At 52.5% G+C, this 21,690-nt stretch overlaps 1 protein-coding gene across 2 annotated transcripts in view; it reads left to right on the top strand.

Moving 5' to 3' along the window:
* Positions 1–21,690, top strand: part of LOC116948350 (uncharacterized) — a 108,681-nt gene that overhangs the window by 68,737 nt on the left and 18,254 nt on the right. For both annotated transcript variants that reach the window (XM_032964951.2, XM_032964952.2), the window contains exons 7-12: positions 1,229–1,360; positions 2,018–2,206; positions 2,453–2,542; positions 3,197–3,283; positions 5,701–5,734; positions 21,165–21,190. In XM_032964951.2, coding sequence (XP_032820842.2) covers positions 1,229–1,360; positions 2,018–2,206; positions 2,453–2,542; positions 3,197–3,283; positions 5,701–5,734; positions 21,165–21,190 — 558 coding nt within the window. The remainder of the gene's footprint in view (positions 1–1,228; positions 1,361–2,017; positions 2,207–2,452; positions 2,543–3,196; positions 3,284–5,700; positions 5,735–21,164; positions 21,191–21,690) is intronic.

The following is a 21,690-nucleotide window of genomic DNA, read 5'->3' as shown; positions in this document are numbered from 1 at the left end:
AAAACTAATTCAATATGACATTGGTAATTTGTGAACGGGCTGAGGCCATCGACTCACTACCCTTGAGAACCCGGTTTAATTGCAGGTGGCTGAATCCCAGATTCGAATCCAGGGTCTCAGCAGTTAATTGCTCAGTGCCTCTGACCCCTGTACCACCTGGCCACTGAATGGATAATGCGTCTCATAATAATAATGATAATAGTTTATTTTTAATCATAATTCATGCTAATTGCATCTCACGACGCTGTACAATAATTACATGCATAATCACATGAAGGGATACATTCTATTTATGTAGCAATTATTAGGTAAATAACTTCCTCAGACATTTTCTAATGAATTCACTCATCAAGAAATGGTATAAAAACAAAAGGCATATAAAACAAAATCTATCACAACAGAGGTACAGAAAATGACATCTTAAATATTGAACATTAATGGTTTAGATCTGCTCATCTCTGAACAAGCTCTCGGTGATTTCCATTTTATTAATGAAATGATAACAGTTATTTTCCCTTTTTTTAATGCGTTTATTTTACTGTTCGAAGTCGGCCGATAGAAAACAGTCATCTGCTCGCATCTCAATCCAATATCGTTCCTCCATCCAGCCGTCGTCTTCAGCACTCGCAATGTTTCCAAGGCACCGCGTTATAAAGTGTCATCTCAACTATAAAGCGAGTCAATGTTTGTGTCGCCGTTAAACCGGGGTCATTTTCATGAATGTTTGCCTACCCTCTGTTTATCTGCTACAAGGCAGTGCTTAGAGATGACGTCTTTGTTTGTCCTCAGTCATCCAGCGATGGATTTCCGTCAGGGATCCTGTACATGTAAGATAATGTGCCAGCCCTGCAATTGCTTTCTCGCGCTTCCGAGAGTGCCCTGGAGAGCCCCGCTTCTCGATTATTTTGGCCTACTCTTCCATACTGACCAGGTGGAAGTATCCACGCTGTACCCCACTACACGCGACCTGCCGATCGGCTTTCCGCGGTGAATCCACTCGTGCCGCTCGGTGGCCAAGGTGGGGGGGGGTCGACGATTTAAGAAAGCGCTCGCGCCGTCGTTTCAACCGCCGCGCCGGGCGATCCAAACGAACCGGCTGACCCCTCTCCGTCGCGAGTCCAGTGCGCCCACCGTCATAACCGGGGCGCACAAACGCGACGACGATGGAGCTTGGCCGCGAGTCAACCGCCGTAACCCCGCGGTGCCGCCTGCCGTCCGTCCGTCGCAGGACATCGCGAGCCGGCTGGACAATGGTGCGGAGGGTCGCGACGTGGTCAACAGGGCCCTGGCGGCGATGCACGGCGTGGCGCGGTCCATTAACGAGATGAAGCGCAAGCACGAACACGCCATACGCGCGCAGGTGGGCGCGACGGTAACACCACCCCCCCCCCCTTCCCGGCCTTTTTCTGCCTTAGAGAGGAGCAGCGGCCGATCTTGCCCGCCGGTTCACCGATCTCACCCGCCGGAGGCGCAACAGTCACTTGCTGGGCCAAACCCCTTCTGTACTGCCACCGGCGAATTTGTTTTCGATATAGGCTCCCTGCCGAGGGCTGCCACCTCTGAGATACAAAAATGTGGATGTCTCGCAACGCCATTAAACCGTACGTAGCCAACCTTGCGAATCGAAGGTGCGGGGAAAGAACAGCAAACTAGACACAAAAATCAGTTCTAGAGTAATGAGTTTTGAATCTAGATTTAAAAGTGGCTTTATAATATCAGAAGGAAGTGCATGTCAGACGGCCGCAGAAGCGCATCTGAAAGTGCGCGATGTGGTGACCGTCTGTGTTCGATGGCCAGCCTAAAGCCGCCACTAGATGACTGGTGATCCTGTGATACTCCCTGACGAGAGAAGCAAGGTATTTCGGTTCATTCGTAGCAAGCACTTTGTGTGTAATGAACGCGACCTTGTAATGCATTCCTTCGGCAACCGTAAGCTAATGCAGCTCACCTACAGAAATTTTGCTCAATAGCGGTTGTAGGGCTCGCACCAAACGCCGTTGTCGTGCGCGCGCCGCAGGAGATCCAGGGCCTGCTGGTGTGCGGCAAGGCTCGGCTGAACCTGGACGAGCTGGGCGAGCTGGTGCAGGAGGGGACCTTCCAGGTGAAGCACGGGCGCAAGGAGCGCACGCTGTTCCTCTTCGCCAAGGCGCTGCTCGTCACCAAGCGGCGTGAAGACGGCACCTTCACGCACAAGTCCTGCATCAACGTGAGTGTGGGAGGCGCGAGCGGGAGAACGGGCGGGCCGGCGCGGTGCTCGCCAAATGAGCGTGCGGGAGCTGGCGGGTGGGTGTGGGCGGCGCGGGCGAATGGGTTTTGGATAGAGCCAGCGATTGAGTGTCACGTGATTACGGGAGGCTCGAGCTGATTCAGATATACACGGATTATGATGATTCGCGTGTGTTTGTGTTTTGATTGCTTGCGGGCGCCGCTGTTTTGTGTTTGTGCTGCCCAGTGCGATAACCTGATGATGTCGGAGAATACCAAGGAGCGGACGTTCAGCGTGTGGAACCAGCGGGACCCAAAGACTCGTATCACCTTCCAGGTTTAGCATAATAATTACTTCAGTTTATTATTTTAAACGTTTGTAGTTTTTCCCCGGATTTGCTTTTTTCCCTCATTGTGCTCATTGACATCGACGTCACGAGACAATTTACCCCATTCGCAACGCTCGCACAGAAGTTGCAACCCTCCATGTTTAGAGAATGGCCCTCGGAAATGAATATCACAGAGCTACCGCTGAGGTCATCCTTCAAGTCACCTGTGGTCCACGCAGTAGGAGGCCTCACTTTCCGACCCGTTCTGCCGTGTGTGAATGTTGCATTTGTTGCATGACAGCTAAACTAATAATTTTAGATATCAGGGCTGGAATTTAGCCATATTAACTGAAGAACTAAATTCATTGTGATGATTTGCGACCAGGCTGAGGCAATGATGACCAAGCTGATACCATCAAAACACTACGCTTAAGAACCCATTTTAATAATTATACACATAATTCTGTCATCGTTATGATTTCTATCACACTTCCTAACATTGTTCTTATAACTGTTATCACCATTGCCGTCATTGCACTGATTATTTTTGTTCTAATTACTGTTAGAATTTTAAAAAATCAGTGTGGCCCCCTTTCCTGCCCTCCCATGAGCCTGCCCCCCATCTTCCTTGACATTGCCCTCCCCCGCCCCTGCCGCTTCAGACCAAATCACTGAATGAGCAGAGGCTGTGGACTTTACATCTGAAGAAGCTCATCCTGAAGAGTCACCCGACGGTCGTGCCAGAGCGGGTGCGTGTGTCCCTCGGTGTTGCGCCTCACCGGACCTACCTATCCCACACACACCGGGCCTACCTACCCCACACACACCAGGCCTACCCCACACACACCGGGCCTACCTACCCCACACACACCGGGCCTGCCTACTCCACACACACCGGGCCTGCCTACCCCACACACACCGGGCCTACCCCTCACACACCGGGCCTACCCCACACACACCGTGCCTACCCCACACACACCGGGCCTACCCCACACACACCGGGCCTACCCCACACACACCGGGCCTTCCCCACACACACCGGGCCTGCCTACTCCACACACACCGGGCCTGCCTACTCCACACACACCGGGCCTACCTACCCAATACACACCGGGCCTACCCCACACACACCGGGGCCTACCCCACACACACCGGGCCTACCCCTCACACACCGGGCCTACCTATCCCACACCCTCCGGGCCTACCCCACACACACCGGGGCCTACCCCACACACACCGGGCCTACCCCTCACACACCGGGCCTACCTATCCCACACACACCAGGCCTATCCCACACACACCGGGCCTATCCCACACACACCGGGCCTATCCCACACACACCGGGCCTACTCCACACACACCGGGCCTATCCCACACACACCGGGCCTACCCCACACACATCGGGGCCTACACCACACACACCGGGCCTACCCAACACACACCGGGGCCTACCCCACACACACCGAGCTATCACCTGTGGCCAGGTCGCCTCAGAAAAAGATCTCGTAGCTCAGCGGGTTTTACCTCGGGTCGTGAGGGAAGGGGCAGTGAATTGTTACTTTCCAAAATAAAAAGATACCATGATGCGCATGCGATTGAGTATTATCCACGGCTAAATTAGAAAGGAAAATGAATGCAAGTCCCTCGAGGAATTGATTGCGTGCGTAATTCACAAATGCAAAAAACCCACTAATCTCATTGGGTTTTCACTTTGTACAATAAATTAGATTGAAATCCACTAATCTCCTTTAACAAAACAATACTTTTGGTCTTCCGCATGGTTTTAAATAAAGGTCATCCGTCCATGACTTCCCATGAGTAATTTAGTTTGTTTTGATCAAATTTACTAAATTATTTTCAGGGACTGCATTCACCAGCCATTTAAAATAAAGACCGTGGCTTCTTTGTTCATTTGTATCTTTGGACCCTTTCCCACCGCGAGCACGCGTGCGATGCTACAGACGCGATTAGATAAATCCTCAAAGCGCTCCTTCCCTTCCAAATGCATTTCGCCTTGCGGACGTGAGGACGGAGTTAAAAAAAGAAGACGTTGATAACAACAAAAATACACCCGGCACAATGAATACAGCGAAGGCGGAGAAGAGAAACACATGTAGCCACCTCTGCCACCTGCTTGTGACAAATTGGGAGCAAAATCTTCCTTTTTAAACACAGACACCGTTCATCATCTGCAGCGTGTCACACCGGCGGGCCTAGCAATTAATCACAGTATCAACCAACCATCTTTTTTTTTCTTCCCCTCCCACCGTGGATTATATGGCCGGAACGTTTCGAAACGTAATTTTTTCTATATATAATATTTCCTCGTAGTTAATACCGTTGCAGCACATTACGGCTTTAATCGGTCAACTTGCACGGAATAAAGTTGGGGGGGTTGGGGAGTGTCTGCAGCTGGACGGCATCATTCCGACAGCTAAGAACTGAACTGCGGGCTTGGGGCAGTGTGACGTCTCCAGGAGGGATGACGGTGGCCAATGGCCTAGAAATATGACGCCTCCGAGAGGACGTCCGTCGAGGAGACGGATCGATGAAATGCCGTTCGTGCGCCGGGCGCTGGGCGGATTGTTGCGTCGCAGGTTCGTGGGAGATTGCCTTTTCGGAGGCCTTCATCCAGCAGTGGATTGATCTTGGCTGATGATGATGACGACGGCGGTGGGGTGTGGTGGGTCTTCTCCATTTACGTGGCCGAATCATGTCGTGAAAGACGCTGGATTTTGTTTAACATTCTTTGAGAGATCGGTTCTTGATATTTTTTGCCTCCTAGGTCAGTCACTCTTGCAAATGAGACTCATCCTGAACTCTCGTTCTCACCACCTGGTTAAAAAAAAACTTGACACTACCCAAATGTTGCTTACTTGAAATGAAGACTCGCACACATGCATCGTATAAAGACTTGCACACATGCGAGTCTTCATGCAAGCATAGTATGCATGTGGTTGCAACAGGTGTTGTGTGCTCTTTGGATCTCTGGACTGTTTTATGCTGTCCAGTGCCCTGCTGTTATGTGTACTGACTCTGTGCTTAATTTTGTAACCGGAAAACCATAATATAGTTTTGTATCACTTATATAACAATGATAATGATCGTATTAATGATAATGTTTATGGTGATGGTAATGGGTGTGTTTTTGTTGTTATTCTTGCAGGCAATGCAAGTTATTTTGGATGTGAACCTATTGGGTAAGTGCCCTCTCTCGATATTCCTGCAACTGTTCAAATGTTGTAGCTTCCGGGGAAAAGATGTATTCACCTTGTGCAATCCACGCGATGCTGCCAGGGTCGTGTTAATCTTTAGCACCACTGACTGGACTTGCAATCCAGAGGTAGCTGGTTCAATTCATTCTCCCGGTGTGGCAATCAAACCAACGGAGCTGCTTTATTAAATTCCTCACCACCTCTGTCCGCCCTATCAGTATAAATGGGTGTGCGCCGCAGTTAGTTATTCGGCAGGTCCGTGTGTGGTGGGGTAAAGTGTGGGTATTCCCTCCTCTTCCGAGACGTCTAGCCCGGCATGCAGGAGAGTACGGTAAGTGCTCGCTTCACGTGTTTTCACACGTCGCGTTTTCGCTACAACACAGTTCTTCTGTTGGGGAATGCGCTCCGTTATAGCGCGGTTTGTGAGCGGTCGATGGCGAACTACATTCTTGAGCTGCGCGGGCTGAGCGGTGTGGGAATTCTGGGTATACGCACAAGTACGATACGTCGCGTTACCCTGTCACACCTCCGATCAGCACGGTTGGCTACGTGCAGTGCGAAAGAAGTTCAACATACGTACGTACTTGTCAGTTCTTTATCCCGCCGCCTTAATGTGTGTGCGTACATCATACCTCGCAACCCCCACCTTTTTACGGGGGAAATTGTTGCTACCACCACGTTAAACGAGAAATTGCTACTCTCGACCAACTGTCCTCGATCAGGGGGCTCTCCAGAGCTCCATCCAGTGGAATGGAAGCGCTCTCATCAGCCGCGGCGTGAGCGAGCAGTCGCAGGGCAGCGCTTTTCCCCTTTGCGGTGCACGCATCCGAAGGATGGCAGGTGGGAAGAAATCACGAGCGTTCCGTACGATTGATCTCATTGGCATTTTGTACCCTTTAGATTGACAAGAGAGCCGACTGAACGGTAGAAGAACAAATGGCTGAAGCATATCTTTTAAAGAATACGTTTTTTTTTTACACGCATACGTGAAAAATAACATTTCCATCGCGGCTGGGAAGGAGCGTGATTGCGAGCGGCTTTATGAATCATCGTAGTCCCCGGGCTCTGTGGAGATAAACCTGAATTCATTCGTGCGTCTGTTTGCGTTTCACAGCGCGATTTGCTCGCAGTTTAATTTTCTTTGCCGTGCGGCTTGGCGGTTCATGGGCGTAGGCACTCTCCGAGAAACTCACGCCCGAGTCTAAGGACCTTTGTTAATCCACTGCTGGATGAAGGTCTCCCCACCCCCCCGTAATCGCCCAGGAGAGCTGTTTGACCATACTTCACCAGGCTTATCAGTATGGGTTGTTGAAGAGGGTGGGGGGGGGGGGGCGGTTGTTACTTGCCACTGATGTTAGCCGTGGCCAGAAGTCGAACTCAGATGGTCGACGTTGTAAGCGTAGTGCGCCAACTGCTGTGCCACCGCGATAGGAAGTGATTGAAGAGGTTATCAAAAGGAAGGCAGCAAAGTGGGGCCAAAGATAAATAGGATCAGCTGTGGTGGTGGTGGCGGCGGCATCTATAACACTTTAACTTTAATATCATCGAAGGACTCCCTTGCAGCAAGAAGACACTCGGTCTCATTGTGATGTCGCCTGGTTAAAAAAAAGTTATTGATTCATTCGTTGGGCCGGTTTTTTGGCCCGAGGCTATTTGGGAGCGACGCCATGCGCGGTATCGCAACGTTCGCCGATGCCGGGCAGAAACAGAGCACTCGATCTGCCATGTTGGCTTTTGAAACCGAAAGGGAAAAAAAACACCTCCATTATTATAATATATTTATTGACATTGTTATTTTGCACAATGTACTCAAGCAAATGCATGATTTAATTACCCCCTGCTATTAGATAATTGGGAACATTGATGTCACCAAACCTAACATTGTTTAAATAAAGCGAGAGACGGAGGGAAAAAGAAGTGCGATTAACATGACAAATGTCCGCCTCCGATTCACGTGTGTGGCCAGGTGGCCCAAGGTCTGATTGAGCTGCGGGGGCCGCAAACATGCGTTGGAGGTAAAGAGTGGCATTGCACGTCGAGTGGTTCGGGCACGAATGTAGAAACACGTGGTTCGACATGGGCAAAAATGTCACCGTTGTAATCTACTGACCGGTCTTCTAGCTACCGAGAGGTTATTTCGAGGGAGATGGCTGTCACTTTGTGGACGCGTGCCGCCCCGTCTTGATACGGAAAAACTCCAGCAAATTGCACTCGATACACCGGCGTATGGCAGCGCGAGCAGTTTGTGCGATTGCTGGCGCAACGGTCCTTCGCTGACTGTGCGTGATGAACGAATGAATGGAGAAACACGCGTGCACACAACAACAGCAGTAGCAGCAACTGCCGTTCGCCACCAAGTGGCGGCGACGTCACCACGTCGCCTGTGCCAGGCCACGGGACAGACCCAGGTGGCCTGGGTTGACTGACTAAGATGACTGGCAGATGCACCACCTGTGCGCTCACCAACTGTGCCGATCCGCTGCGCTTTAGCCGCCCCAGCGCTGCGCGCGGACACGCGGATCCACGCGTAGGCCGGCACGCACGCACGCACGCGAGTGCGGTGGTGAAAATATGCGCCGCCGCCGCCACTGCGGCTGCTACCGCTGTGAAATGATTTAATTTCTGAATGTTTTTTTAATCGCACATTTTCTTCTTCTAAGAAAATGCTCGATGGGGGGGGGGGGGGTATTTTACATCTCCGTCCAGACGTGGAGTCATTAACTCCGCGACGTGTTTCAATGGAGAAGCGTTCCCTTCGGGTGATTTTGTTGTAATTTTCCAGTTTGTTATACCGCTGCTTGGGCTTTGCGCGGTTGCTCTGCCGCGCGGCCCTCCGACGTGTTTTTTCAGGTTGTTCGGCAACGATGTCCGACGCTTCGCCCCACGTGCCGGGGAGCTGCTTCAGGAACTCAAATCAGTTCGTGAAGAAGCTCCCGGAACGCGGGACGAAACGTCGGACATCGGCCCGAACGCCACGGCGAACAAACCTGAAGGGCAATGCTGCATCAGGACTTTTGTCAAGCACCGAAGCAAATAGGCGTTTCACAATTCGCCAAGATGACGATACTTGCGTCAAATCACGCGTGCAAGGATCGGATATGATTTATGCTCATCGCGTGCTAATGTCAGCCCTGAGCTAATGGAACGAATGAGGCAGAACACACACAGATCAGAATGCAAATGAGGCAGGACATACATGACGAGCGATGCAAAAGAGGCAGTACAAACAAGATGGGGGACCGTACAAGACGGACGATACAAACGAGGCAACGTTAAGGAGGAAGAACGTGAGATGGAAGATACAAAATTGGGTGCATTGCAAACGAGAGACGCTCGGAGTAGGATAACAACAAAAAATACAATCGATTCTTAAATCGAGTCGTGACCCAGAATCGTCACAATTCATCCAATCACAGAGGGGGGGGGGGGATTACGAACCGTCATTTCTCCCTTGAGCAATAACTACTTCATTATGCACACCATTTATGAATGTTGCTTTTCATCACGGTAAATGGAACGGAATTGGGGCTTAAAGACGCATTATCCCTTGGCTTACACTTTGGCCCATCAAGATCTTTTTCCTGATGAGACGTAAAATTGGACAACACCGAGACATCAAAGCTGAGAACATTAAGTACGACCTCTTGACCTCTCGGACCTCCCCGAGGTCGCGCAGCGGCGGAAGCCCCCCCCCCCCCACCCCCTCCGCGTAATCTCGGCGTGTCCTCGTTTCTCGTTCCTGCTCGCTGCGTCGACCCCCCCCCCCCAAAGTCGGAGGTTATTGTTTCGTGTTTTTTTTATATCAAGAATCAATACGTCGGCCCTCATTTGCGTAATTATTGGGCCGGGGTTCAGGTTCGCCGTAGCCCGCACACGCTGCATGTTAATTCGGCCCCCGGCTTAGCGCCGTCCCGGGAGACCCGGGGGGACTGGACCTTGTGCGGTGGAATGCCTCCCCTCCCCCCGCTCCACCCACCCCCCCTGCTCCACCCCCCCGCCCCTCCCCCCCGCTCCACCCCCCCTCCCCCCCGCTCCACCCCCCGCTCCACCCCCCGCTCCACCCCCCTTCCCCCCCGCTCCACCCCCCGCCCCTCCCCCCCGCTCCACCCACTCGATCAGAGTGTTTCTCACCGCCGTAAAGGGCCCCCCCGGCTGGTGGGAGCTCAAGTGAGCAACCCCCTGTAGGCATGTTTATTCTACCGTTCCATGATGACCCACCAGACGCCTTGGAAGAGGCTTGAGGTACCCACACTTTACTCCACCGCGTGCGTGCGGCTTTCCAATTGGGCGTAAGATGGAGTTGAACCGGCAACCTCCGGACTGCAAGTCCCGTGTGATAACCCGGTACACCAGTGCAACATCCCTAGCAGGATCAGGTGCTCGCGGTTCCTAGGGCAGAGACTTGGACACTGAGCTCCGCATTGCAGATCCAACTTAAGTCCTTTGTTAATCGGTCTCAACCTGTAGCTTAGCATAGGGAACCATAGGATTCCATTGGACCCAGAGAATTACATGAGACCCATAAACCTCTGTATGACCAATGTACTTAATGAAGACCCGTAGAATAACACAATGCGCACAGGGTAAATATGCCCCTTGGGCTTACATAGGATGCATTAACTTGCATAGGCTCTATAGTGATACATATGTAGGTGTGTTGAACTTCTTTCGCACCGTATGTAGCCAACCGTGCTAATTGGAGGTGTGTGGGAAGAACAAACTAAACACAAAAAGCAGTCCTAATGAAATGAGTTTTTAATCTACATGTTGATTCAAAAATGCACAGCTCCCAGTAGCTTCCTATATTCGGAAGAAAAGAGCATTCCAGACGGCTGCAGAAGTGCGTCTGAATGCGCGTGATGTGATGACCGCCTTTGTTCAATGGCTAGCCCAAAACCGCTGCTGCGAGGATGACGGGAGACTTATATAGTGCCTTGAGAATTACACGGAATGACCTGGATGTGGTGAAGGCCTGTCTGGCTGCATCGTCAGGCCCGACGGCTGCTGTCGGGAGTTGAGAAGTGGGCCAAGGGAGCTCGCTTAGGGCCATCTTGGCTTGTCACTGCAGACGGGAAGGCATAGTTTGTAAACGATCGGCCTATGTTTGATCGGCAGCCCATGTAACTGCTCTCTTGTCGATGTCCTGTGCAATCCAAATTCACTGCTGCAGATGCTCCATCCGTTTTCACCGTTTGGTTCCAGCCAGAGCTTAATTTCTTCGAGACAAATTTCCATGGTCGACTGGCAGACGGGAGTAGGTGGCACGTGACCTTTGGCCACAGCCAAAGCAAGAGCCGTACTGGATGTGGTGTGCTGGTTGTGGAAATATTTTCTGCATTATATTTACTATGTTTTGTTTCTCATTCATTTGTACTTGATGATGGTTGCTTGTGTTGCAATCATAACGTCGTATTCTATTATTTAATTTAAGTTTTTTTCAACGTGACTTTACCGAAAGAACCAAAGAGTAATATTTTCTGGGTCATTGACCTAGACAGACCCGGACACAACCCGGCTGAAATTAATCTCTGGTTAGAGACCTTCAGTGATCAACCTTGTCTTTGTTTACCCATTTCATGGGACCGACATGAAGCCCTGCATCCAGCAGTGTATTGACACAAGGGCTGTACATGCAGTATAAAGCCCTGCTGTGGCCCCTTCCCTCCGATGCCCTTCCGTACGCGTGGCCCAGCCGGTTCAGTCGGCATCCTTTGATGACCGATCGCCACTGCCGTACTCTCCGGATTACAAGATGCACTTTTTCTCCCCCTGCATTTTCAAGAAAAAAAATTGGGGACTGCTTCCCACAACCCTTGTGCGTGACCTGATTTGTATAACTAGATTGACATCGGACACACGCTTTGGGGGGGGGGGGGCTGTGTGTTAATCACCGGAGCAACTTATCATCCAGAGAATACGGTCATATCAATCTTCATAGTCGCCATGATAATGATAATAATTATGGGGCTGTCTCTGCGCGCCCGGTCTGCCCCTCTCGCGTCCCAGTCCCACCGAGGCCTCAGTGCAGCCCTCGCAAAGGGGAGAGGGACGGCTCCGTCCAAGGCGGCGGTGGCGGCGGTGGCGGCGGCGGGATCGATGGCAGTGAGTTAGCGCCGATCCGTGCCCTCCTGTCCTCACCTCCCGTCGCGCGCCGTCGCGCACGTTAAACGGCTGTCTCCCCTGCCCTCGTGTCGACGCCTCGAGGAAAGCCTTAATCATTGTAATCATCCGTCATCACCCACCGGCCGTGATCAATCGGCGGAGTGACGTCGTCGCCGCCATCGTCGTCATCTTCGGCCATCCGTCACGGCGCGATAGTGCCGCGCTGACGGGCAAGGTCGGCGGTTGTTTGACCCCGGGTCAATGAGCAGCGACGCCTGCCGAGAGTTGGGCTATTCGTTGCTGTTGCGAGGCCTCGTCCTTGCGGCCCGACGCTCCATGCTCAAACGTATCTTGCCGTTAATAACACCTGACTTATTTTCGGACCTTCCCCAAAATTTTATCCCAGATAGTTCCATCAATGTCACGTTGTGATGAGACAAAGTATCGGTCTGGATCTCTCACTGCGCAGTGCCACCCTTCGTGCTAGAAAACGGCCCGCAGAAGCAGATATCGCAGAACTACTTCTGAGATGCCTTCAAGTGACCTCTCTTTCACAGAGTAGTAGTACTATTACGCTTGTTTACCCAGGAAAGCCTCACCGAGTCTCAAGTCTCTCTTCGGAAGGTCCTGAAAAGAGGCTGAGTTGACTCGGCCAAGCCCGATACCAGTCCAGATCCCTCGGCACTGATGTTAGCCATGGCCGTAAATCTAACGGAGGGCTTCAAGGTCATAACTCAGGACACTACGCTCTATGCCACCACTCCAAACGCAAAGATCCCCCTTGTAGCCTTAGCAGCCTTTTGGGGCAAGTGCTGTTCGCGAGCGCCTGTGAAGACCGGCACGGCACACGAGGGGGTGAGTGGCCAGCACCACGCCCAGCCGCCTTTGTCTCCACCGTGGCGTAGTTTACACACCACACCAGGTAATGGTTTGAGGCCGATTTGACCTCGGGGAGTTTTGGCCGTGAGCAGGAATTGAACAGCCGCAAATTCGCCACAGAGTGGCGGCGACGTCACCATGTTGCTTGTGGCAGGTTATATATGTTGAACTTCTTTCGCACCGTACATAGCCACCTGTGCTAATCGATTCCCGAGGTGCGGTTAGCTGCACTCTGAGGCCACGTGAAGGAGGTCACAGGAGACACACCCAGGTGCCATAGGGCGGTCCACTGCACACACATTCACCCACGTGAGCCGATCACCAGGGTGATTTAACTCTTGGGCGCGTTGCTTCCTTCATCTGCCATTCTGTCACCAATCTCATCCATCGACGACTGTCATCCCTTGCGGCGCTGCTCCGCTCAAGCCCCCTTACGTTCCTGAGCAGCCAATGTGACGTCTCTAATTGGTGTGTGTTCCCATATCCATGAGCTGCTATTTCTATCATCGCATAATTGTTGCCATTGTCAACAAGTTAAATGGCTGTAATTGAGGGGGGAAAGGACATCTCTGCAAATTATTTTAATTCGATTCATGTGTGCAATAATGAAAGGTTTATTCGTGAAACAAACAGGATAAATTTGCTCCGCATTTTTTGTCTTACAAATACAAATGAGCGCCGTGTTTATTTACCCTTTCTTATTCACTGCGGCCTAAATGTGTTTGTTCGGAGAGAGAGAGAGGAAAAAAAAGTGGTCGTGTAAATATTTGTCATGGTGCCGAGAACCGTGCCTTTTTTCACAAAGGAAGTAGAGTCATAATAAATATATTTTTATCCATCAGTTCTATTTTTCATGAACCCCTATTGACGCAAATGCACAGAACTTATTTGACAGTCGTGACAAAACGTTGCGGCTCACCGGCCGAGGTTTGAATAATTTGAGATGTTTCGACGGCAGTATAGAGAATGTGTGTACGTACGTTGAACTTCTTTCGCGCCGTACGTAGCCAACCGTGCATCAGCGCCCTCTGAGACGACACGTCGGCTTCCCAGTAGCGGGGTGCAACTTCCGCGCTCGGCATTCGTAACGTCCGCGCTCGGCGCGACCGCGACCGGACATTTGAGAACCTCCTCCACCCCCCCCAACCCTTCCGCGCCCCACGGGGTAGCCCCGCTCGTCTTAATTGGCTGCTTTGGCCGCATTGGATTACGCGTCCAGTTCAATTACGCCCACGCACGGAGGATCATTACGGCTCACCTGGCACACCACGCATCCCCGCGCGGCCCGGAGGCTCCAGATAAACTGCCCGTAACTCATGCGGCCTTTTAAACAAAACAGCCGATTGAAACGATCGCTGTCCCCCTCCCCCACATACTGTATATTAAAAATGTAATTAACTTTGCTGGCAGGGTGGCGCAGCGGTAACGCTTCGTGCCGTGCAGCAGGAAGAGCCTGGATTCGATACCCGACCCGGGCGCCTATCTGTGTGGAGTTTGTACGTTCTCACCCAGTTCTGCGTGGGTTTCCTCCGGGTTCTCGGCTTTCTTCCCGCATCTCGACGGACGCACATGGCCAAACCCCACATCCCAATGCCGGAAAAGTGACCCGCAAATTACTCTCTTCAATTCGATCAGAATCAGATACTTTACTCAGACTAGAGGAACCCGATGAGCTATGAAGCTCTTTTGTCACAGATGTTCAGCAGGGGCGATGTTGGCGCACAGCGGGGATCCCCTTGAGAAGCAAATCTAGAGACTCAGTGAGACTTTCCTGGGCGAAAACCCCCCCCCACCCTCACGAAATTCCATATCGTGCGGTGCAATTCACCCGGCCAATTACGACGGTCGCCATCGCAGCTCCGATGCCGTCACTCCACGGCTCCGCGAGCCCTCCGGGTGCGGGAGGTGTGCGGCTCGTTGCCAGGTGCCCGGTTCTTATTCACACGCGTGCGCCTCTGTGTGTCTACTGCGTGCACTCGTTAGCGTGCGCCTCTGGGTGTTTTTATGTTCGCTCGTGCGCGCGCTTTTATATACGCGTAGTTTTACGTGCATCTGTGCGCATGTTCGTGCGTTTACGTGCATCTGTGTTAATGCGCATTCGTACGTGTACCGCAAAGTCTGAGCGAGCGAACGATCGTCACACCGGGAAGGTCACATCCCCAGTAAGCGTGCCCAACGTTGGGCCGACGTTGGCGCGACATTGGGCCGACGTCGGGGCCCGACGTCGGCCCGACGTCGGGCCCCGGCGGCTCCGCATTTACTGGGTCGCAGGTCCGTGGCCTCGTTCGGTCGCCGCCTCTAACGGCGGCGGCGGCGGCGACGTTGTGCAGCGCGCGGTGGGAACGGCGCTCTTCGCGTGCGTCACGTGCCGGCCTCCGCTGCGTGGGCGCTCGAACACGAATCCCGCGGGAGCCCCGGGCCGTCGTGTTCCCCCGCGGCACGGCGCCCAAACGTGACTGGAAAATTGCCGTTAATTGTCGCCAAGTTTGACGGGCCGTGGGCGGCCGCATCCATCTACTTGCAAATCACAAAATAGTCAAGCGGGTAATGTTTCCTTCGCGCGTAATCTGTCTCTCAACGTAAACAAATGAATGCGTTTCTTTGCATTCCCCCGTCGGCCCTAACGGCCTTCTGGGAATGCATCATTTCTGCGGCGTTGATTGGGTACGAGCAAAACTGGAAAGGTTTTTGACATAAAGAGTTACACGGGCTTACTTGAATCAATGCTGGTGAACTGCCAGGTGTTATAGGCGAGGACCCCTCTCTTTGAGATAGGGGCCTAGTTCGATGCAAAATTCTATAATATGCAGCACATTAAATCATTAGCTTCAACGCTAATGATTTAATTTGCGTGGCGCAAATGAGATGAGTTGTGGCGTCATTGAGCTCCCTGCATAATGAATGAACGGATCATGTTGAGCTTGTTGTTGTGTGAAGACCGCGAGCATATTGGTTAGGAAATGACACTGCAATCCTGGGAATTAATTCCCGGTCACGTTAATCATCAACGGCAAGTGGGAATCCAAAATCCGCCTCGGACCTCCGCAAGGTGAACTCAGCGTTCATTGAGTCCCAACAGGTGCTGTGTGGCATTGACCACACTCCGTTCATCGTGTGCCACGCTGACATTCGGGGGTTGCTCGCCACGTGCACTTGCCCCATCGGTCTGCATGGCCGTACGTGGCGGTGTGGAGGAAACCTTTGTCTTTGTGTGAGCAGTGCGTTCGTGTTGGGGCAAGTGCTGTTAACGAGCACCTATGAAGGCCAGAATGGCGCACGAGGGGGTTGGTGGCCAGCACCACGCCCGACCGCCTTTGTGTCCCCAGTGGCGTTATTTTTACACACCGCACCAGGTACTCATTTGAGACTGAGTCAAACTAGGGGAGGCCCGGGACTGTTTCAGATAACCATCACTGGTCTTGGCCGTGAGCGGAAAATGAACCCGGATCACCAGGTTCGTAGCGCAGCGAGCTAACCACTACACTACCGCTTCCCACACGCAACACGCATACACACGTACGCACGCACACACACACACACACACACGTATATGCACGTACACGCATGTACACACGCACACACGTACACACTCTGCCCAGTCGTGCTACTCACGGACCTGCGGCTCCGTGGTGTAAGGTCGTGCGTCGGCGCTGCAATAACCGGATTGGACGGCAATTAGACAGGACGGCAGGGTTCATGCGCCGTCCCGCTGATGGACAGAAGATGACTTATTTGATTGGGGGACGTGGCAGATCGATATTTTTTTTTTTTGGCGGGGGCGTGTGCAACAACCCTCTTCTTATCCAGGGCAGGTCATTCAATCTTCCTGCTAAATTACCTCGCCCAATGCGATAAGGAACTGTGTTTCATGTGTGTAAACACACGTGTGTGCACACACACGTGTGGGGAGCGGTAGCGTCGTGGTTAATGCGCGCTGCGCTCCGAACCCGGCGACCCAAGTTCGATTCCCGCTCACGTCCAATGCCAGTGACGATTTTCTTGTTGGTGTCCTTCCCCCGCACCTTTCATTAGCAAGTTGGCTACGTACGGTGCGAAAGAAGTTCAACGTACACACGTACATCTGAATGAAGTGGGAGACTGGTACTGACCAGGACTGGTTCACATGTCATTCACGACTTCATGACGTTAGCCTTGGCTGGGATTCGAATTCGGGTCGCCCGGTTCGTAGTGCGGTTTGCCGAAGAGTGAGCCGCCACTTCAACGCGTTAACAAGGAGGATAAGGATTTGCATGCTATTAAGCGCTTAATTGCCGCAACAGCATCTCGAGCACTCTGCAACGCAAATCGGAGATGGAAAAACAAACCCCGGGACACGGGGAAACATTTCGAGAAGGATAGACAAAGAGCAACTAATCAAAGAGCGTTTTGCCAACGGAGCCGCGATGAAACCGCGCACGCACGCTACGTGCACAGCGTGCACACGGCCAATCTTGCAACAGGCAAAGCTGCATCCCTGCAATTGCTGGCTCACGCCAACGCTGACGGAAGGGCGTCCACTAGGGGCAGCCCCCCCCCCCCGACAAACTCCCTCTGTCCAGATGGTGTATTTGGACTACTCTTCCACGCTGACCAGCTCGTATTGGAAAAGGTGGGAGTACCCACGCTTTACGCCACCACGACACGCGACTATTCCGGTAGACTCGCTGTGATGTCGTTCATTTTCACACTGCTGGGTGGACAGGGGCCAACCGGGTTTTAATAAACTTGCACCGGCGTCTCACCTGCTGCGCCGGGAGATCCAACCGGTGGCCTCTGCATTGCCAGTCCACGCTCTGCCATCTCCATAAGTTCACTCCACACGACCCGATTGAAACGGCCGCAGACTTTTTCCGAATTTTTTAAGATGCTTTTGCGATGGCGGGCGGAGGAGTAATGCGAGCGGCGAGCGGGGATCCATCGCTAAACCCCGCATTGACCGGATACGCAATCCCACCCCGCCCCCCCCCCCACTCACCAGCAACGGAGCGTGCATGTGTGCCACTCTCAGCCGATAAGGCAGCCAGCGGGGACCCCGCTCCCACCGTGCCCCCCCCCCGATCCATCCTCACGCTCCCCTCTACCCCCCCCTGCCGCCCATCCCAACCGGTCCCCCACACAACCTTCCCTACAATCAGCACCCCCCCCCCCGCATCAATTCAACAGCCACCTGCCCTCTCCAACCCCTGCCACAGCCTCCACTCTACCCCCCCCCCCCCCCCCTGGGCTTTCATTGACCGGCTATTGTGTCAAGGCTGACCTTTCGGCAAACGTGCAAATCCGAGTGGGGGGGTGGGGGGGGTTGGAAGCCTGCAAAAGGGGACGGCTAATCAACGTGCTCCCCCCACCCGTCCCATTACACGATGTCCGCTCGGCGTCGCGAGCGCAAGGCGTGGTTAATTCACGCTGCCACGGATTCATACACGAGCGTGTTTGTGCGTGGGTGGGTAGGTGCGTGCGTGCGTGCGCGTTTGTATGAGGTCGCAGGGCAGCGGTGCTGGTGTCTGGTGGCCTCGCACCGCAGCACCGGACTGCTGGCTCATCGCGATTCAATCCTCGGTCGCGATGCCGCGACGGGCTGGTGGTGTGTGTTGTTTTTTTTCTGTGCCGTATTCTGGGTTTCCCATGAGTTTCTTGTTTGTTTGTTTGTTTTTCTTGCCTTGGATTGGATATTTGGGGTTTATTTATTTGAGTAGAGGGTGTTTAAGAAATCAGCGCGCCTTATAAAAAATGTATAATCGTAAACATTATACTTGCCTTTTTTTAAAAAAAATTCCACTCAAGACCAAAAGCACCCTCTATTTTATTATAATAACGGGCGGTGGTGGCTATGCACCCGCCCATAATCCGGCGCTGTGAAGGCGAGGGTTGGTGGATCGCAAGACTGTGGGCACAACTCCCTTCCTGTAGGGCTTCCAGGAGGTGCCGTACCCTGGCTCGCCAGGCGAAGGCGGTGCAGCAAATCGCGGACGAATATCATCTCCCCCTTCTGTAAGGTGGAGAGCATTGCTCCCTGCCCCACCCCCCGCCATTCACACGCAAAGGTTTCCCTCCGGGCGCTCCGGTTTCCTCCCAACGTGTAAACACTCATCAATTGGCTGAAAACATCTTAGCACATATGTGGAGGACTGTAGAGCTTGGGCACTGATTAGGAACTGGTCGCCGCCTGGCTGCCTCTCAGCGTGTCCGTTGCTTCCTCAGCGATTGCGAGATGCAATCTTATGAACGGCGCCACGATGTGAAAACACGGGCAACCCGCAGCCACGCGCAATCCTGGCCCCCTCACCCCCCCCTAACCCCTCCCCCCACGCCCCCCTACCCCCCTACCCCCTCCCCCCGGCGCGTGTGTCGTGCCAGTCTTGATAGACGCTCGCTGGCAGCAACTCTCCCCGGCAGTCTGCAAAGCTAAATGGGAGTGCCTGTGTGTGTGTGTGTTGAGTGTGGGGAGAGGTAGCGCAGCTGTTAGCGCGTTTTGCTCGACGAACCCGGCCACCCGAGTTTTTCGATTACCAACTCACGGCCAACGCCTGTGACGATTATCTGAACTGGTCCTGGGCCTCCCCTAGGTCGACTCGGCCCCCTGGTGAGATGTGTAAATATCGCCGCTTGGGAGACTCAGGCGGCCGGGTGTGGTGCTGGCCACCCATCCCCTCGCGTGCCTTGCTGGCCTTCATTGGTGCTCGCTAACAGCACTTGCCCCAACATTCTGTTGAGGCTGTGTGTTGAGTGTCACCTTTGCTACTGCGTCTGTTGTGGTTCTTGAGTGGCGGGAACAGGAGATGGCAATTTGTTTTACCGTGAGAACCACTGCATGACCGAGTCTCAGGCAATGATAAAAAAACCTCTCCATCCACAAAGATAGATGAGTGTCAGGGGGGGTAGGATGAGTGAAAGGTGTGCGACGGTGGCAAGATGTCAACTGCCTCTCCTGGTATGCAGGAGGGAGCGTGGGTTCGACCCCGACCATGACGCCTGCATATTTGGGGTGTCTCTTTCCCCGTGGTCGCGTGGATTTCTCTCCAGGTCCTCCGGTTTTTCCCTCCACATTTAGAAACGTGCGTGCGGAGTATTTAGCCGCTATAAATTTCCACGCTATGAGCCACTTCGTTGGGCTGTCATTTGTGGGCAGGTCGCTTCTGAAAAAGAGCTATATAGCTCAACGGGCCTTACCTGCTAAAATAAAATATAGTTTGGCTAAGTTTTAGAATCTCAGCTTCTCGGGTTCTGCCAGGAGGAATCTTTTGACTTGGTGCAACAGACGTAATGAATGAAGAGAAACACGCACGTGAGAAAGGTATAAGTAAAGGCGCTGTCCTGCAATTGCTTGCTCATGCCACTGCTGGCGGAAGGGCCTCCGCGCAAGGGAGCTCACGGGGTAACACCTCTCGATGATGCCGCGGACAACCCTGATCTCGTCAAGGTACATAAACCATCATCACGCAAACTCCGGTGGTCATCCCCGCTAGCTGTGGCTTTTGGCTAACAGTCGAACAGAGATGATCACCGCATCGCGTGGCCGTCTGGAATGCTCTTCCTTCCGATATTAGGATGCCACTGGAGCTACGGCACTTTTAAATCATCATGTAGATTGAAAACGTATTTCTTTAGAACTGATTTTTGTGTTGAGTTTGTTGTCCTTCCCCCGCACCACCCGATTAGTACGGTTGGCTACGTACGGGGCGACAAACGTTCTCTGTTCATACGTACAGAGCATTGATTCCTTGCAATAGGTTTATATTTGGTGTTTCAACATCTTACCACCTGATTTATTGGCAAAACGGGTAAAACCTCTTAATATTTTTTCATACTTTGATACTGGCAAAAGAAATCTCAAAAATGTAAAGTACACCCTGTTCAGACGTCTTGAAAATGGGCAGTAGCCACACTTTTACCCCACCACAGGCGATCTGCTGATCGGCTAACAGCAGTGTGCGCGCGTTTACACTGCCGGGTGGACAGGGGTGGGGGGGGGGGTGGCGATTGAAGAAACCTGCATCGTCGTTTAACCGGGCGACCATCGGGATGATCGCAGGTCCAGTGCACCGAGCGTTCACGCGACGACCGAGCGTTCCTCGTGTGTGCGCGTATAAATGTGCACGCGTGTAATGTATACAAGCAATGTTTCATTGTTTCCTAAAAATCATCCACAGGTATGGCATTTTGATTTCCCCCAATCAATCGCGACGTGGCATCTGCTCATTGCAATCGATAGGGCGCAGGGAATGAATAGGGAATAGTGGTGCTATGATATATTTTTTATCAGTTTGTACGAAGATTGACACTCGTGTACTACAGCCACTCCTCGATGACTCCGCGTGAATAATCGATGGCGTAAGACGGAGAGCGTTTCTCATTTCGTCGCATTGCCGCTGTGATTTAGACCTAACATGCTCTCTCCTTCTCTCCCTCCTTCCCTCCCTGTGTTTCTCGTCCGCAGCTGATCAGAATACACCCGAAGGCAAGGTACGGTTTGCGTCTCTTGTTTGTGCTTTTTTATTTCACTTAGGCTTTTCGGTAATTAAACGAGCGAATGGCCAGCAGAATACGGCGATGTTCCGCTGAGTGACAGAGGGGCGTGACAATATATGGGAACGAAATGGGCGCGCAAAAGCTAAGCAAGAGCAGGGGGGTGAAGAGGGGAATAGGATTGCGATGCGAAAAATGAATAGGAGCGTTCTCGCTCATTTTTAATCACACGGCAGTTTTGCTTTTCGTTATTAAAAATAAGATCGTGATTCGTTTCTTTTTTTCTTTATTTTTTTTTGCGGCATCTGGAATATGCGGGGGGGGAAAAAAAATCTGCATTTAGATGAAGCTCTTAATTAAACGCGCAGATGTTCGGCTGCGGTATGACATTATTTTTTGTGTTTCTTATTTATTTCTCGTTTGGTACATTATTTACGACCCGCCGGTTCTCTCCAGACTAGCGGCGAAGTGGTCTGCTCACTTCGAAACCGATCGTG

This window comes from Petromyzon marinus, chromosome 33 (genome assembly GCF_048934315.1).
Source record: "Petromyzon marinus isolate PM22_M1 ecotype Great Lakes invasive population chromosome 33, UKy_Petmar_22M1.pri1.0, whole genome shotgun sequence".
NCBI lineage: Eukaryota > Metazoa > Chordata > Hyperoartia > Petromyzontiformes > Petromyzontidae > Petromyzon > Petromyzon marinus.
This window is presented reverse-complemented; position numbering and strand designations above follow the sequence as displayed.